This window comes from Cinclus cinclus, chromosome 20 (genome assembly GCF_963662255.1).
Source record: "Cinclus cinclus chromosome 20, bCinCin1.1, whole genome shotgun sequence".
Lineage (NCBI taxonomy): Eukaryota > Metazoa > Chordata > Aves > Passeriformes > Cinclidae > Cinclus > Cinclus cinclus.
The window spans coordinates 4483017-4501665 of record NC_085065.1 but is presented as its reverse complement, the minus strand read 5'-3'; the positions used below and the strand labels follow the sequence as shown (position 1 = coordinate 4501665).

General features: G+C 53.3%; 1 protein-coding gene across 1 annotated transcript in view; it reads right to left on the bottom strand.

The window, feature by feature from the left end:
• The window catches only part of SEPTIN9 (septin 9), a 135977-nt gene that overhangs the window by 45328 nt on the left and 72000 nt on the right, over positions 1-18649 (bottom strand). The window contains exon 3 of the mRNA XM_062505955.1: positions 7249-7905. Coding sequence (XP_062361939.1) covers positions 7249-7905 — 657 coding nt within the window. The remainder of the gene's footprint in view (positions 1-7248; positions 7906-18649) is intronic.

Here is an 18649-nt window from a genome sequence, read left to right as displayed (position 1 = left end):
TCCAGCAATCCCAAATGCCCACGCTCACTCCTGAGTTGGCACAGCTACCTTAGATGGTTTGTTAAAATTATTTGCTTTTCATCAATGCACAAACATCTGCAAAGTTTTGTTGTTCACAAAATAGTTTGGACCAGACCCTTGGGTCCAGCTTTGTCTCCCAGAGTGTCTGGTGCTGCCTTCGTGCCAAGATAAACCAAAATGATTCAAGAGGGTGAAGTACTGATGCATGTGACCCTACAGAAACACTGGGAACTTCTGTGCAGAGACCAGTTCAGAAGATCAGTGAAATGAGTGACCCAGATTTAACCAACCCAAAAGAAAGCAGCTCTCTCCCCACATCCCTCCTTTAAAACCTCTAACAGATGTAAGGAAAACTGGGCTCAGAGAAGTCTGAGCACAGGCTGCAATCCAAGACCAGCTGCTTTTTCCATTTATAGCCACATTCACTTCAGCTTCACCACAGCATTTTGGACAATGCAGAAGTGTCTCTGTGCCTGTTTGTTTGCTGGAGGAGTAAAGAACACAACTGGCTTGATGTCAGCTTATCTTTTTTGCTCACAACAGCGTTTGATCTTCTCAAAACAAAGTTATCTCTCTATAATCTCAATTCAGTCCTCTGACAGAGTTTATGGAGTTGGCACGGCACCCAGCCTATGGTGTCCCTTCAACCACTGGCCAACAGAAACATCCCAGGCACAGGCAGCAGGCTAGAAATAGCTTAGAAGAGAATGATTCCTTAATTACAGAAGGTTCATCACCATTGCCATCGTTTCCCTCCCCCAGCAGACAGCAGAGAAGTCACAAAACTAGAGGCCAAGCCTTATTGCAGGAGATCAAAGCAAACTCTTTTGTTTTATCTTGGTCAAGATAACGGATTTTATTTGTCTTATCAGCCTGTAGGATGATTAACCTAAATGTGAGAAAGCTGGAGGATGCAAAGGAGCTGATGGGTGGGGAGAGCATGTTCCCCAGCACAACTGCCACGGGCTCCAGACATGCAAATACCACAGGATAAACAGAGGAACTCTTGGGTCTGGTTCCTACACAGCCCCCTCAGCCAGGGCTGCGTCTCCCTTTGCCTTTCAGCACCACTTGGATGAACACAAATCCCAGGGCAGGCAGGAGCACTCAGCCCTTTCTCAGCCAGCAAAGGCACCTCCAGGGGCTGCCCCAGTTTTCATCACAGAGGGGAATCAGAGGTTGCTGAGGGTGCTCAGGGCTCACACCCCAGCTGGAGCACAGCCCCCATGAGCCACAGCCAGGTGACGCTGCAGAGGGTCACCTTCTGCCTGGAGCAGGGGGCTCTGAGGTGAGGAGGTGACAGGGATGCACAGCCTCGCCCACAGACCCAACCCAGCCATGGGAAGAGGCCTGCCAGGTGATGAAGGCCAGGGTCACTCTGCATGGAATCACAGACTGGTTTGGGTAGGAAGGGACCTTAGAGACCACCCAGTGCCACCCCTGCCATGGCAGGGACACCTTCCACTGTCCCAGGTGCTCTAAGCCCCAGTGTCCAACCTGGCCTTGTGCACTGCCAGGGATCCAGGGGCAGCCACAGCTGCTCTGGGAACCTATGCCAGGGCCTCACAGAGAAGAATTTAATGTCAATATCCCATTTAATCATGCCCTCTGGAAGTGGGAAGCCATTCCCCCTTGTCCTGTCCCCCCATCCCTTGTCCCCAGTTCCTCTCCAGCTCTCCTGGAGCCCCTTTAGGCTCTGGAAGGGCTCTGAGCTCTCCCTGGAGCCTTCTCCTCTCCAGGTGAGCACCCCCAGCTCTGCCAGCCTGGCTCCAGAGCAGAGGGACTCCAGCCCTCCATGCCCTTTCCATGCCCTCCTCTGGACTCTCTCCAGCAGCTCCATGTCTTTCTGATGCTGGATGCAGCATCCCCAGCTTCACCATCTCCTGGTCTCAGATCCAACGTGTGGCAGGGAAAGGAAGTGGGAACCGTGGTGTTTCCTATGGGAAACTATCCTTGTGCATAATGAAACCCCACTGGGGAGGTCTCTGCTTTTCCTATGGGCCCCCAGGGACTTCCAGCAACACAAACAAATCCTCCTGGGTCTGGCTGGCTGCAGTGGACAGCTTCATTTCCTGGGGTGTATCCTGCCCAGCTGGAGCATCCACATGGGACAGCATCCACACAGACTGTGCCCATGCAAAGGGACACCTGCATGCCAGTGTGACTGGAGATGAACACAACATAACGAGCCTGGGGCCAGCATTCCTGGGGGACAGAGATGGGCAGCACCAGCACCATCACAGCTACAACACCTGGCATCCTCAGTGCCCACACTACACCCCAAAACACACCCCAAAACACACCGAGGGGCACTGGCTGCTCCCTGCACACGCAGGGAGGGGGAGCAGGCAGTGGCCTGCCCCTGCCCGTGCACATGGTGTCCTGGATCAGGCAGTGTCTCTGTGATGGGACACATACCTCTCCCCAACACATGCTCCCACTCCAAGGCACTGGGCCTGCAGATCCAGACTTTTCCAGATTATCTCATTTTGGCATCTGTGCTCACAAACCGGGACTCAGCGTTTCCCACTCAACCCCTCCATTTGGAATCCTGAGCTGTAGGAATTTTCCCATTAAAAATAATAACAGGAACAAAAAAAAAAAAAAAAAAAAAAAAAGACTGCCCATAACCTAGCCTGAATCTGTCAGCTGGCTTTGGAGGAAACGTTTCCCTACAGCTTTAATCTCTTGGTACAGTTAAAGAGCTGGAAATGGTGACTCACAGCATCTCCACTCAGCCCTGGGCTCTCCATCCCAGGGAGCCTCGTTGTGTTAAGAGTTGTGTAAATCCTTATAACTCCTGCAGCCTCACACTTGGTGTCACCCTAGCAGCACAGGAAAGAAGAAAAGTCACCTCAAGGCTTGTGTGGCTTCACTTCTCCATCCCTGGGTGTCCATGGCAGGATGGGGGCTTGAAACTCATGGGAGGGCACTGGGCTGCAGCTCCCACCACAACTTCCCCACACACAGAAACAGGTCCTTGGTTTTCACAAGAATTCCAGTGGATCTCAAAGCTTCCTTCATTCTATTCTTAAGTGTTTTTAATAGTCTAAATTTTAACCCAACTCTATGGGAGTTCTAGAGCCCCACAAGGACTCTAGCTGGAAAAAAAGAGTGAGAACAGCTGAATTCCTTCACTCTCCTGATGTTGCCCTGCTTGTTGTGCAGCAAAATAGATGGAGGGACCCTGCTGAGTTTCAAGAGGCTCCTGGCACCCTGTGTGGCTGTCCCAAAGTGGCCATGGGACAAAGGCCCCAACAAAGCTGGAAGCTCAGAGATGGTTGAGACTGTTTTGCATACACCCATGTTAGGACAAAGTGGAAGGTCACATCTCTGTTCTAGGTGAATGTTCCCATTATTCATTAGATCTGCTTTGATTTATCTAAAAAAGCTTCAGAGCATCCTTGCCATGAAGGCTGTGGGGCAGTGGTGGGACAGAGTCTGCCTTGCTGGCTGAGTGCTGTCTCCAGGGCCTGGGCAACCACAGCAGCTTGTGAGGAGACAAACAGGAGCATCAGATCAAACCAGCTTTCACTTCTCATCTGGGAGTGCTTCCAGTCCATCACCTGAGATGCCAGAAGTGAGCTTTCACCCAGCACTGAGCCATCAATACAAACAGATTTAGACTGGGAGAAGTAGAAACAGACTATTAAACTGAAACGGAAATCATTAATTTTTCTGGGGCTAGCCTTCTCTCCTCTCCAAGCCCAACCACCACACATTACAAGGAACAGAGAAGACCAAGATGTTCAACCACACAAGCACAACGCCAGAGATAGGAAGCACAGTGGAAGGGGATGTGGGCAGGATCACCCATAATAGATTTGATGTGGCTTTTCCTGAAGATTTGCCTGTCCCTCATGCAGCTCCTGAGGATCCCATGAGATCTCTCCACTGCAAAGGGCAGGTGGATGTCTCTGGATGAAGCCCTGCTGCTCCCAAAATGATTCCCTGCTCCTCTCCTCACGGGGATGAACCAGCCCCTGCCACACTGGCACCACATCCCTGCTCAGATCTGCCCCACCAGCACAGGGCAGAACATCCTCCTCTGCCAGCTCCACCCCAGCCCAGTGCCCTGGGACTGGGAGTGAACTGCAGCCTACAGCGGGAGCCTGGGAGAGGCCACCCCCACCCATGGGCGCTCAGATTTGGATATTCACATTTTTAACTCCTGCACAACAAAGACAGCCTCCCACAGCACCCAAGGCTTCAGAACAGCTCTTCCCTCACTTTGCTTTTACAGCTGTTTTGATTGTTTGTGCCTCTGCCTGCCCTCTGCATATCCTCCCCTAACCTGCACCCATTGCACAGCTCACATTGCTCTGGCAGACTCCAACTAGAGAAATCCACATCACCTGGTCATCCCACCACATTTCCTTGTCCCAGCTGGGGAGCACCAGCCACACAAAATCTCCATTGGCATCTCCACTGCAGATTTTGGGGACACAAAGTCCACCTTTGCAGTGGCACATCCAACAGGGATGGGTGCCTCTGTCCCTGTCACTAGTGGCCCAATTCAATGTTACACCAGCACAAACGAAGCAAATGCTCTCCAGGGAGTGCAGCAGAGCACAAAGAATGAGAGAGGAAGAACATGGATGGGAAGGAGTATTTCTTGCCCCATTAAACACCTCCTGCTCTCCTCCCACCTCAGGAAGCCCAGTTCTGGAGCTGCCTACGCCAGCCACGCTGCCCTAATGAAGTTCAGCACTGAAATTACTCCTTTCCTCTGTGGTTTGTTCTGAACTGCCAAGCTGCCTCTGACTGTTCTCCTCTGACTGGCCTCTTCCTGCACAACACGCTCTCCTGCATACCTTCAGCAGCAGGGCAAGGCAGCTGAGCCTGACAGCTGGGGAAGGCAAGTCCTAGCACAGGAGTGAGAGAGGGCACCTGGAGGCAGCTGCCAGTATCCCCTGCTCAGCTGTTTGTTCTGGAGAGCCACTAGCAATGGGATCCAGGGGTGTCCAGTGCCCCAGGAGCACCACCTGGTGACCCAAACCCTGGAGCAGGAGCTGACACACGTTGTCTCTGCTGCAGACATCAGAGAGGCAGTGTCTTCATTTGGGGGCTTGTGGTGGGGCCAAAGCTGCAGTGGAGCAGGTGAGCATTGGCAATGTGGCTGCACCCATGCGTGGGACATCCTGAGGGTCCCTGTGCAGCCCCCCCAAATGTCTCTGTGCTCTTGCACCAGCAACAAGGAGAGAGGCCATGCACCTGCCCAGCATCACCTTGGCATGGGTGTTGTTGACCAAGGAGAAGAGCACCCCAAAATGGGGCCCTGTGTAAGAGCAAACCAGGGCAACCTCAAGTCACAGCAGAGGAGGAGATGACGATCAGGAAGGGGACACGTGTTCTGGCAGTGACCTGGGCTGTACCCTTGTGCTGACACACACGGAAAAGGAGACAGAGCCCTCACAACCCCTCCAACTTTGTCTTCTGGCTCTTTGTGGCAGTGGGCTTGGACCTAGATGATCTTTAGGGTCCCTTCCAAGCCAAACCATTCTGTGATGATTCTTGGAGACATCTGGACTGAAAGCCCCTTTTGTACCAGACGCAGGCTGGCTGGTGCTGCAGGGCAGACTCCAGACAGCTGGGCTCAGGGGTAACACTCATCCCAGCAGCTGTCCCCCCTCTCTCCCCGCCCTGGGCAGCTGGAGGATTCAGCAGCTCAGCCAGCCTTCTGCTCTTAAAGTGCCCAACCATCCATGGGGCTCAGAGCTTGGCACACTCAGAGCAGCCCAGAGCCAGCAGGACGAGGCTGAGCACCCACCCAGCAGGCAGGATGGTCCTCCTGGGCACCCCACACAGCAGTGGGGACAGAGAGGGGGGCTCACACAAACCCCCCCCTTGGCTGAGGCTCAGAGCTCAGCTGTGCCCAGCTGGAGATGGCCCAACCTGTAAAAAAAGCCCAGCTCAGAAAGGTCACACCTACACCATGCACAGTAAGAGAAACCCACCTGGGTCCTGTATCAGCTCCCCTGCTGACTCTTGACTCGGTTTTATGCCAGCACACACCACAGCCTGACCTCTCTGCATGCCAGTGTGACCACAGGGCTGCACTCAGGAGAGGGGATGGAACCCTGGTCCAGCTCCAGGGCCAGGCATGGACCTCCCAGGTCCTGGCTCAGCCACCCCACCCCATCCCACAGCCCCCAGGGAGAGGCACAGGGTGGGGAGGGAGGGGGTGCCCTCCACCCAACCACTGGAGGGAGAGAGCTCATGGGCAATGGAGAATGGAAAAGTAGTTAACAGGTCTGAAAGGAAAATCTCCAAAACATGGAGAATAAATGACAGCTGTCAAGGGAGGGAAGCTGGCTTTAATATGGAATTAATTGAAAACAAGATAGAGCTAATATAAGCCAGGTCTCCAGTTTAATAGTGGCTCCGGTCCAGGATGTTATTAGACTTTGTCTCCAAGGTCAAAAAAACCCTGACTTTTGCTAATGCAGAGGTGGTTCCTGCCCCAAACAATAAACAACAGCACCAAATAACAATATCCCAACAACACTTCCAGAGCCAGCACCTCTCCTGCACCTCGGAGCCTTTCCGGGGCTCTGTGGATCTGCACAGAGCTGGCAGAACTGTTCCCAGCACCCAGGTTCTGGCATTTCCTTTTTTCTTTCCTTCTAGACTCGACAGAATTTCTTATTGAACCCGACAGCTCTTTCAGGCAGAATAAACCCAAGGGTAACAGCTCTGCATGTGGACACATCTGAGCACAGATCCCAGAGCAGCCTCCAGGGGTGTCACTGCAGGGGCTGAAAGAGCAGCACCCAGCACCTGGCATCTCCTGTGTGACACCTGAGGCACTGACCAGCTCAGCTTAAAGCTAAGCAGTCCAGCAGAGACTTAACACCTATATTATTTATAATTTTAACCCAATAACCAAACTCCCATGACCCTTTAGTGCATCACTAACTGTCCAACCAGAAACTACTGCCTGAAACCATGAAGAAGGAGGAAGATGAGCACTGAGACACCACCCAAAATTCTCCATCTTGTCCCATACCTATTAGTATTACCTCAAAACCCAAACCCTTCACCCTGTGAAAGCACACACTTCTATTTAACTACACGCCCGTGGCTTTAGCTCCATCACTCAAATTTGGAAGTCTTCTCCAAGGCCTCAGGTCAAAAGCAGCGTTCTCCTGGGGGTCAGTGCCAGAAATCACAGAAAACTCAAAAACTTTGAGGTTTCTGGGATCCAACACCCAGGGCTGTACTCACCCTCTTCTCTCTTCGCTGGGCTCTCCACGGGCACCACCTGTGGCTTTGGCTCTGCCTGCTGGGGCTGGGTGGGCAGGGCAGGCTCTGAGCTCTCCGCCGGCCGCGTGGCCGGGACCTCGGCAGCCTTGGCCACCTGGATTTCCAGGCGCCTGGGCACGCTGGCGCTGCTGGGCTCGGCGGTGCCGGCGGGCTCGGCTCGGCGCTGCGGCAGCTCCGGGATTTTGGACGCCGGCGCCTCCGCCCTCCGCAGCCCCGGCTCCTGGGGCTTGCCCAGGGTGATCTCAGTCCTCCTGGCCGTGGGCTCGGGGGGTTTGTGCCCCACATCTGCTCGTTTGAGGCCGAACCGTGACAACCCTGAGGTGGAGTTCTCCACCTGCTTGGATGAGATGTCAATGGAGATTTCTGTTCTTCTGGACACCGGCTCGGGCAGTTTGGGTCCAGAGAGCTCCACTCTCCTCAGAGGGGGCTTGGGGGATCTTTGGATTGTGGGCTCTGCATGTCGGGTGGATGGCTCCGAATTCCTGGCGCCGAGTTCCTGGAATTTCTGTGTGGAGCTGGACACGGTGGACCTGAGGAGGGTGTTCGGGGCCCGGCGTTGTGGGGTGGAGGAATTTGAAGACTGATCGACCTCCTCGACCTCAAAGGATCTTTTCAGAGCTGAAAAACACGAAACGTAGTTCAGGATTTAGTTACCATCCACCTGAGGATCTCCAGAGATGCTTACAAATACTGCGCAAGGCTCACAACTCCATTTCTGCTCCTTCACCCCAGGACTCATAATCCATTTAAGCAGCTGGGGATTAATGGCCCTGCCTCTTCAGACTAGTTAAAAACCCAGTAATAAAACAAATCAGGGCCAGGAAATTCAGCCCCAGAGCAGAAATCATCCCCACACTGCCTTCCATCCCACACTCAGAGGGGAGTAGAGGGTGCCACCATGGTAGGGCAGAACAGAGCAGGGCACTGGATTTGGGGGAAGACAGAGATCCACCTTCCAACACCTTGCTTTCCCTCTCACATCCAAAGAAAGCACAGATAAACACAGGCTTCCCTGTGAGCACTGCCAGCAAAATCTGGGTTGGGAACAGGAAAATAATCCCAGGAGAGCACCAAATCAATATAAATGCAAGAAGAAAACCAAAGGCAGTAGCCACAGAAGCTCATACCCTTAAAAACAAACCTAGAGACCACATGAACCAAAGTCCGAATTGTTTTGAGCACATGGACTTGAGACCCCGATACAAGGAAAGGCACAACTGATCCCTCCTCCTTCCAGGACCCAGCCAGGTAGAAACAAAAAGCTGAACACAGAAAGGGAACCACTGCTGGATCCCATCAAAAAGCCACAGGCTGTAAATGCCCTCTGATTCCCCCAGAACCCCCAGGCAGGCACAGGGTCAGGGCAGGATAAGGCACAGCCTGGTGTGGTGACAGCACACGAGCACACTGTGCTAATGGCCAGCACAACGAGTCCACCCATCCTTCACATCAACAGATTAGTAACAGTGAGATTTAGCTTTTACAAACCTGGGATCCCACAGGACATCAGATCTCAGGGAGAGACTGGAGCACAGCCCTGCCTCATCCAGGGAGGTCCTCCCAGCCCTAGGGTGGAGCTGGCGAGGAGCCATCATCTGTGTTCCAGGGCTGCTCTGACCCCCGGGGCAGGGCCTGGGGACGGACCCTCCATCCCTCAAACACATCTGTTTGCAGGACTGGAGCCATGGGTCACGGCTGGGACCATCCACGTGGCAGCTGCCCAGCTCTTCTCCAACACTGCTGGCACCAGGCAGGGCAGCAGCAGATGTGACCCTCTCTGTGCTGGCAGCAGGGGCTGGCACAGCCATGGCCACATCCCCTGGCAGAAGCACAGGGAAACCAAAGGAGATGGTGAAAAAAGCAAGACCCTTGGAGCTGGGGCTTGTGTGTTGGACAAGCCACGCCACGGGGAGACTGCCAGGGGTTAAAATGTGAGGATACAGACTTTGGGCTGCTTTCCCTTTTGGGGGAATACCCCAAAACTCCTCAATATGCACCCCAGGCTGCAAAGCCAGCCTGGATGGGCACTGAGGAGCCTGGGAGCAGAAGCCTCCCCAGGATGTTCTGTATTACTGCTCAGGGACAGACAGATGTGAATGGACACACAGCCATGTCCCCCAGCTGTGGTTCAGACCACAGCATGGGAACTGCTGGGAAACAACAGGAGTCTGGGATGGGCTCCCAAGGGTGGGAACCCAGCTGGCATGGGCAGGGAGAGATGCACAGAGAGATCCAACCCCAGTGTCAGCCTGATGGGAACAGCACCACAGCTGCTCCGTGGCCATGGAGAGAGGAAAGCACCAAAGCACAATACTCATCCCCCTGTAAAACCAGGAAGGGTCCTATGAAAGGCACCCCGGGACAAAATGTCTTGCATCTCAGAAATATTCAGACATTGGTAGAAGAAGGGAGGGAGGCAATAAAGAAAACTAAAAATGCTTTTTCTCAGATTTGTTTTCTGACTACCGTGGAGCTCTCCCAGCCATACCATCACCTGCCCTCAGGGGTGGGATGCTCCCTGCAGCAGTCCCTGCCCTGCAGTCTGTGCTTGGCACTGCTCATGCACTGCAGGTCTGTGTCCAAGTCACAGCTCTCAGCATCCCCAGAATAATTAATCAAAAAAAAAAAAAAAAAGAAGCCCCACACTGGAAAGCTGTTTCAACATGTTCAAACTCTCAGGTCTCCAACCCTGAGCTGGAGCTCTGACCCTCTAGCACACATTTTCTAAAGTTTCCCTTCTCCACCACACACTTCATCCAGAAACTAACATTTTAGCTGGTTGGTTTTTGTTTTTGTTTTGGTTTTTTTTCCCAAAACCCCCATGTTTAAAACAATGCACCAGCCAAGCCCAGTTTGCATTTTGCTGGAAACAAAGAGAACGGAAGGGACGACCCGACGGGGAGCCCTTGCCTGGCCTTGAGCAAAGCTGGGTGGGCAAGAACAGCAGAGGACACAGCACTGGCAGCTCCCCAAGGGATGGAATCACACTTCTGTCCACATCAGATTCTTCAAACCTGCCTGTCACTCCTCCAGCCAGCTCAGTCTCCACCTCTTCCCTTCAACAAGCAGCCCTATAACCTCCTGAGAGACGTGTCTTGAGGAACGGGGTAAATGCTCTCAAGGAACTCGGCAGCAAAGGAAATGCTGACCAGTATCTCTGTATCTTCCCTTAAGGAACACTGCCCTGGAGATCCCTCAGTACCAAGTGGTTTGGGGATTTCTTTCCTACCTGCTACTGAGCCTTGGATACAAACAGCCCTGTTGACCTCCATGGGTTCCTCACATGGGTCACATCCATCATCCCCACTCCTCTGAGCCCTGCTGCCACTTCCTAAAGACATGGTGGGTAACTCATTTGCAGTGCTGACACACGTCGCCCTTTCTTTTGACTTTCAACCCCTCAAAGTGCCCCAAGCCCAGGGTAAACCTGCCCACTGCCACCCATGTGGTCTTTCTGGAGCACAGCCAGCCCCTGTCCTTATCAAAGGGCTGGACTGAATTACAACACCCCAAAAATGGCCTTTTCCCAAGTCCTTCTGGGCCCTGTTGCAGAGAAAAGAAAAAGGTCAAAGCCCAGACACAAAGGGGCTCATAAAGCCCAAGGCAGAGCTGCAGAACCATGATTACAGTCTCAGGACAACCAAGCCCCCCAGAGAACTCCTCCCTTGTGCTGTGGTGCCAGCGGGCAGAAAGGGGATACTGAGCAAGGAACCTGCACCCCAAAGAGGGGCAGAAATGGCTCAACACAGCTTCTGACAGCAAAATCATGAGGAGCCCCAGGTCCCAGTGGCATTCCCTCCCCAGCAGGGTCACTGACGTGCCTGGGGACAACCCAGGAGCTTTCTCACCCAGGGCTCTGCAGGATGGGGTGTCCATCTCCTGGTTTCACAGGGATTTTGGTACCCAGCTTGTCCTGCTGGCACATTTGGCCACTGCCCTGAATTCAGCGTGGTCTGGAGAAGGTCAGACATCCCAGGCACGAGAAAGGACTGTGACCACGAGGGTTTGTGTTTCCAACTCTGAGACAGAGCCCCACCGCCAAGAACACGATCCTCAGAAATGTCACCTTCAGCAAGGGTGGCCCTCAGAGGGACCGAGCATGGCTGGAGCTCCCTGCTCAGCACTGCCTCTCTCCTCCTTGCATGAGAAGAGACAAGGACCTCAGGAAGCACAACAGCTCTCGAAAAAAGAGAGAAAGCTTATAAATAGAGTGTCCTGCCCAGAGCCAGGAAAGGAAAGTAAACAGCCTCTGCTCCAATGACCCTCCTCCTGGCTTCCTGCAGGGAAGTGTCCATATTCCTCACAAAAACAGGAGCTGAAGGCAAGGCAGGGCTGTAGGGCCCCACACCCCACTCCCACCCACCCTGCCAGGATCCCACATGGGCAGTTGTGGCTAATTCTCTGTGTCCCCAAGGGCTCCAGTCCCTGCCATATCCCTGACAGCCCTGAACGAGGTGTCCCTGCCTTGAGCTGGACACACTGCAGGACTGTCCCCACTATCAGATTTTCCAGGGGGTTTAGGGCACAAGCAGGGCTTCCCCAGCCCCACCAGCAGCGTCCCATTGACTGGCTGGTGTTGGAGGCAGCTGGGCAGGGAAAGCAGCGGCAGTGCCGAGCATCACCCTTCCTTCTCTTCCTCTGGAGGTGCACGGGGGGCTGAGCACAACCTGCACTGCCTTTGGCATGTGCTTCCTTTCAGCCAATTCCAGACCCATTCAGACATCTCTGGCTCAATCCACCCCTGCTGAAGGCAGTGGCTTTTGGGCAGGGAAAGCCCAGAATCCCCTAAAATGAGACTTCCAAGTGCTTCCTATCAGATGCAACCTCTGCAACAGCCCAACCCATCATGTCTGGGCTGGGAACTGCTCACTGCAATGTCCCTTTGGGGACCAGACCTTTGCAAACCTCTCAAGGTCACAGTGCTTTGTTCAGCACCACCCAGCTCTGCAGAGCTGTCTTCAAAAATACCACTGCTAATCCTCCTGTTGGATGAGGGAGGCACAGGCTCTCCGAGGTGGCTCTGCTGGCTGTGCACAAGGACATACCCTCCTGAAAACCCAAATGTGCTCCATGCCAGACAGGTACTGCGTGGCTTCATCCTGCTCAAATGCTCCCTAAGCAGGCACAGGGGATGAAAAGCAGAAAACATTGATTTCTCCTTCTATTTTATGCAGCAGTGCTGGGGATGGCTGCACAGCGAGGTCTCTGTGTCCTCCCAGTGACTGCCCAGCCAGGCACCAGCAGGTCACTGACCATCAGTTAAAGCTGCTCTTCAGGGATCCTCTAGACCAGGGAAGGAGGGCAGAGGTCTGGTTCAAATCCCAGCAGCTCATACAACAGCCAAGAGTCTTCCAGAGATGTCACAAGTGAGTGGCATTGGGGACTCGCACATGCACAGCTCTTGCAGAAGAAGACTCCCTCCCTGGGAGTCCCAGGCAAGCCAGGGGTGCCCAGATGCCATGAAGGTATCCATGAAGGAACAGGGATCTGGTTTCTGCACAAGGACTCCACATGTCCCAGCTGGAAGCTGTGGAGCACACAGCACAGTGCCAGCACAGCTCACCCTGCTCTGCAGCCTGGCTCCGGGCACCCTGGGGCGGTCAGCAGGGAACATCTGCAACATCTGCTCCTCCTCTCTTCCCTTTTTAAACAGAATATCCCACCACCAGGCCAGGGGATGCTCTGTACAAGGAAACATCTATGCACAGAGCTCAGGAAGAGACCAAAATAAACAGCAAGGGATGCTGATTCCTCCAGGACCTGCTTCCCAGCCGGAGCCTCCAGCTCTGTCACAGCCACAGCGCCCAACTGCTTCCCATTAAACATCCTGTGCCCCTCGCGTGCTCTCTGCAACCCAGGGGTTACATTTGCTTGCTTGCTTAAGCACAGACAGCTCTCCTTGGGTTTTTGGACACGTAAGAGCCCTATTTGGGGGGCAGCCGGTGCCCCGTTATTTCCCACCACACAATGGCACCGTTTGAGAGCCAGGGCTTGCTCTAAACTGCTACCAGATGGTCACCTCCTGTTCCAGGCAGGAAAGGGGGGAGGCTGCAGCTCTCATCTTTCAAGGAACCCTTGGAAACCCAACACAGCATTCACTGCTCACTGCCCTTAAAGCTTCCCAGAGCCCTGTCACAGGCAGCAGGGTGCTCACAGAGCTTTTCTGGCCCAGGCTGAGAGCAGAGAGTGTTTGCCCATGTTACCATGGGGCCACCCGGGTCTGGCTTATCCAAACCTCCCCGAGTGATGCCACTGAAGAGCTGCCACCACCCATACCAGAGATGGGTGCATTGGAGTGAACTAAAGGCTCAGTTACAGGGGCAAGTGGGGTGCTGTGCATGTCCCCATAGGGTATATCCACTGTGTATTAAACCTAAAGGTCCCACAGCAGAAAGGGAAGGGAGCTGCACCTCCAGAGCATGATATCTCTATCCCATCCTCAACAACAAGGTGCTCCCAGCTCCCCTGAGCCCCTCAGTGGGGTTAAAATCATGGGGCTGAGATGGAAAATCCCCAGCAGAGCAGGCAGCAAGAGATGCTGCACAAGCTGGCAGGATTTTGTGAATACACACAGCTTCAAAACAGCCTGAGAAACTCAGATCCCCTCTAACATCCACAGAAATCAAGGCAGGAAATTTTAAAACCCAAAGCTTCAGGTGAACTTGCAACAGAAAAAAGTAAGGGTTGCTGGGTCTCTGTGCTTGTGCCAGGAGGCTTCACACCTTTCCTTTACCAATAAACCAACCTTGCTACACTACACATATAAAATATATCTGTATCTAGATCTGTATCTATCTATTTATACATATATCTATCCATATATCTGTATATATCTAGTGACACTCTGCTGTTGTACCCTGACTCTCATGCTATCCTGGGTCAGGTTATGAACAGTTTATGCCCAAATAAATCCTTTCTCTGACTTCACAGACAGCCTTCAAAAGAAGTTGCAGTAGATGGCCTGGTCTGACACAAATCACATGCACAAGGAAAGGCTGGCAACGTGCTGTCACTATGCATGGCCTTCCTGATTGGTGTAAATGGTACCAAGAGGTGAGTTCTGGTGGAAATTTGGGGATAAATGCAAGTTCAGGGCTCCGACATCAATCAAAGCAGCATTTCTCTCACTTACAGCAAGACATAAAACAGCCTGAGGTTGATGTAGCAAATCACTTGTTTCCCAGAAATGAACATGCAAAACCAAAGTCAGGACTAAGAACAGAAAAAATAAAATCCACACTCAGATTAACACAAAATCCCAGCATTCCAGTTCCTATAATACAGTACTCAAAAGATTTTAGCTTGATTCTCTATTACACTTGGGTTTATATAACCATTAACTCACAGCAAAATGCTTCCAGATCAGACCAGTATATTTTACCTCCCTTATATTCATTTCATACTTGTACAGAAAATTACATAAAACACAGGGTATCCAGCCCAGCAGATTGCATTACAGGCTCTGCCATGGGCTCACTCCAGCTCCTGTCTCCGGTCTGTGCTCCAGTTTCCTTTCATAGGGGGAAGAGGAAGGAGAGAAATAAATCTTTTCTGTGCCTCCCATGGGGCTGTACATTTCGTTTGGTTCACTAATACTTCTAAAATGCCTCCAAACGATTACCCAGAGACAAAAGTAAGATGCAGATGGTCTTGCAGAGGCCAGTCTGCCCCGTGCTGGTGCCACAGATGCCATCCCCAGGTGTCATGAATCCCAGTGCCCAGGCAAGGGATGTGAGAGTGACTCAGGTGGGTGAGCAGCCTGGGTGGCAGGGACTGGGTGATTAAATCAGTCAAGTCTCCATTTGAGAAGATGCTTTGGTGGGCGGTGTTGCAACAGGCTGGTTAAAAAGCTACAGAAAAAGGGTGAATTGGTAAAAGGGGCAAAAGAGGGACCCAGGAGCCATTCACCCCTGCAGTGCTGCCACTGCTGCCGGCACTGCCTGCTGATTGCTGCTGTCCCTGCAGCCAGCTCTGAGGACTCTCTTGGAGGGGACACCCAGCACCGCAGTGTGAGCTGCTGCCCAAATGTCCTGAGGGCTGGCAGAGAGCAGAGCCCTCCTCCTCCTCCCTGGGAAATGTGCTTTGGAAAATAAAATCAAATCCACCCTTTGCACATTTCCCTGTATTTTTATTTCTAATGGCCAAGATGGAAGAAAGACTGAGTCCCAGCCCCAGTCTTCACCACACTCCTTGTCTCCCAAACCAGTGCAGCTGACCAGTGCCACTGCCCCCACCACTAATCCCTACCAGGACCCCCAGGCCAGGAGAGGCTGCAGAGCACCCACCCCACCCTAGCAAGGGGCTGCACAGTTTTGTGATGCTTGGGTCCCAAACTGCCACCTCTACTGCCAGGAGGATAGTGGCACAGACGGATGTCACAGTGTCCCCTGCCCTGCAATCCACAGGAGGATGGCTGGCACCGACTGTGCCTACACCTGGGCAACAGGCTGGCACCCCATCCCAATCTGCCCTGGCCTGGGTGCCAGCAGCACTGGGAGGATGCAGGGTGACACACCACCCATGGCATCCCTCCTGGTGGCACACAAACCAACCAAGAGCCAGTTTGGATGGACACTGCCCCTGGGCCACGGCTCTGGAGCTGTCCCCAGGAGACCCAAGGGCTGAGCTCCATCCAGCAGCCTCACAAAAGCAATCAGGGTAAAAGCCTGAGTCACACCATCAGGAGATGAGAGCCGTTCAGAATGAGCTAGAACCAGCAACAAAACCCTTCTTGCCCAAGGGCTACTCCTTACCTGCACTGTATGTGGCAGTGAAGGAAGTGAGGAGGGGTCTCCTGCACCCAGGGGGGCTCTCCCCACAACGGCACCAGCACAGCAGCTGGGTACAAACTGTTGGTACCACCAAGGGTGTGCCAGGACCAAACAGTACCCTGCAGGTCTGAAATGAGAGGTGGCCAGGACACAACCCCACCCCTGTGAAGGGCATGACAGCCCACAGAGAGCTCCCCTGATGGACCCTGACCCCCACCAACCAGGCACAGCCCCACCAGGAACTGACCTCAGACCCCCTGACTCATTTTACAGGCTTCAAACAAGCTTAACCAGGATTTAGGGGCACTTGGCTTGTTGTGTCTACATCCCATCTCTAAAGACCAAAGAGGTGCCAGAGTTCACTGCAGCAGGAGGGGACAGGGAGGCTGGGAGAGGGAAAGAGCCCACACGATATTCTTGCAGGAAGATGCTGTTTTAAATATCTAAGTTAGAAACATGAGTATCTGGAGCAATTCTGGGCTCTGGAGTCTCCATTACTGTCTTTGGATTTATGACATGTCCTTGTCCAGGCTTTTGTGGCTGCTGCCTCAGTCCTGGCTCCTGGGAAAAAGGGCTGAGCAGTTCCCTGCAAGGAAGGGCAGCAAACCAGAAATTAAACCAGCACCCAGTGAGGCCATGGGGCAGCCAAAGGTACCAGGTAAATGCTTGGCAGTAATTTAGCCCCAGGTTTGCTGGCATGTATGGGCTAAGAGCCAGAGCCATGGTCACTCAGAGCTATCAGATGTGACCCAACATGTTCCAGAGGTGCTTCCTACACACCCTACTGCCCTAATCCACCAAGAGGCAATGAGTAAAGAGTGCAGCACTTCAGGTGAGTCCCTTACTGAGGGAAAGGTGCTTCCAAGATCCCAGAGACTGGGAAGAGCCAGCATGGTGTACCGTGCTCTAGCTCCTGACTCACCTCCAGGCATCTGCACTGTGCTTGCAAAACCAAGGCAGCTGCCCTTCCCTCTGGTGTCAAGAGCCATCCCCTCCCTGTCCCTTCCTGCCCAGGCTCCTCTGAAAGGTCTCTTTATGGTCAGCACAGTGCTGTGCTCCCTGTGCCCAAGGCTGCTCCCACAGGAGCTCTCCTGTGCCAGCACTGGGAGCCCTCCCTGATGTCAGAGCCAGGGACACTGCTCGGTGCCACAGCGGGTGACAAGGACACAGAGCCCAGCCCACCTTGCACCACAAGACTGTAAACAACAACCTCTGGATGATCCCATATCCTAACCAGGGCGAGGCAATCCCCAGAGCCCAGTTGACATGGACAGAGAGATCAACTGTTCTTCTCTTTCCCACTCCCTCACAACCTTTTTATCCCCAAAGAATTAGATTTACACAAGAAAAACCCAACCCACAACAGCAGGTACCCACTGCTGTGACCAGGCAGATGCAGTTCTTTGATTTTGTGGCTCAAAGGCCAGTTCTGCAGGGGAAGATACAACTTCTGCTGGGGAAGACACAAAACTTCCCTTCCCACAGGCACCTTCCTCTGGCTCTTTCCTCTCCCGCCTCATGAGGATTTGGCAGAAAACTCTCATCCAGCCCATCCTTTTGTCTTGGAGAGAGAAAGGTAGATACGGAATAAGAGAGAGAACACTGTGAAGTGGCTGTAAAGCCCAGATTTGTGGGTATCAGAGGTGACACTGCTGTCTTGAAGCACCAAATACATCAGTGAGCAGCTCTGGCTCTGCCACACCAAGCTGGTGACGAAGAGCTCCAGAAAAGACCAGCTGCAATGCGACTTTTCGTGGACACCCCAGGAAATCCAACAATTGAGGAGCTCTGCTTCACTCCTAGGGCTGGGATGATCCAAGATGTAAATCGGAAAGATCTTTTTGCGTTTCCTTTTCCAGGCATTGAGCCCTGGCACACGAGGGACCCTTAGTCACACGCTCAGCTCCCTGCATGCGATCCATGCCAGCGCTCGTCCTGCAAACCCTTGGGCTCGTCCTGCAAACCCCTTGGGCCGAGCTTAGGGTACACACCTTGGACCTGACAGAGACACTCACACAAACACAAGGCACATCCCACCTCCAGGGCTTTCCACTCTGCTGAACTCAAGGCACATCACCCACGCTGGCACGTTCCTGCTAATATTAGCCCGGGGCTGAGTCCCAGCATCCGCAGCACGCGGCTGCAGCTGCTCCCAGGACAGCAGGAACGCTGGCCCTGCCCAGCCTGGGGATGCACCACGGCCACGTGTCCCAGAGACATCCCGGGCATTTGCTCCGGGAAAGTTTAAGGACGAGTCCGTGAGTTTTGTGCATGTAGAAAAGCCTATTTATAATGCAGCACCCTCCTGAAAATGAGCTGGGTGATGGTTTTTGATGGCATTTAAACCTGGGACATAACTTAGCAGGGGTTTGTACCTCATTGAGACAAAGTCTGCTGGTGAAATATTAAAAATGCCCTGCACTGGGCGGTGAGAAAAGTGTCTGAAAAGTGTGCAATAATAAGGAAGAGTAACTAAATAAAACAGCCAGAGAAACCTTCTGATCAGCAGTGTCATGTTCTGGCAGGGTTGGAGGCTCCCCACCCAGCTCCACAGCACTGCCGAGGCTCACCCACCAGCCAGCACACGCTCC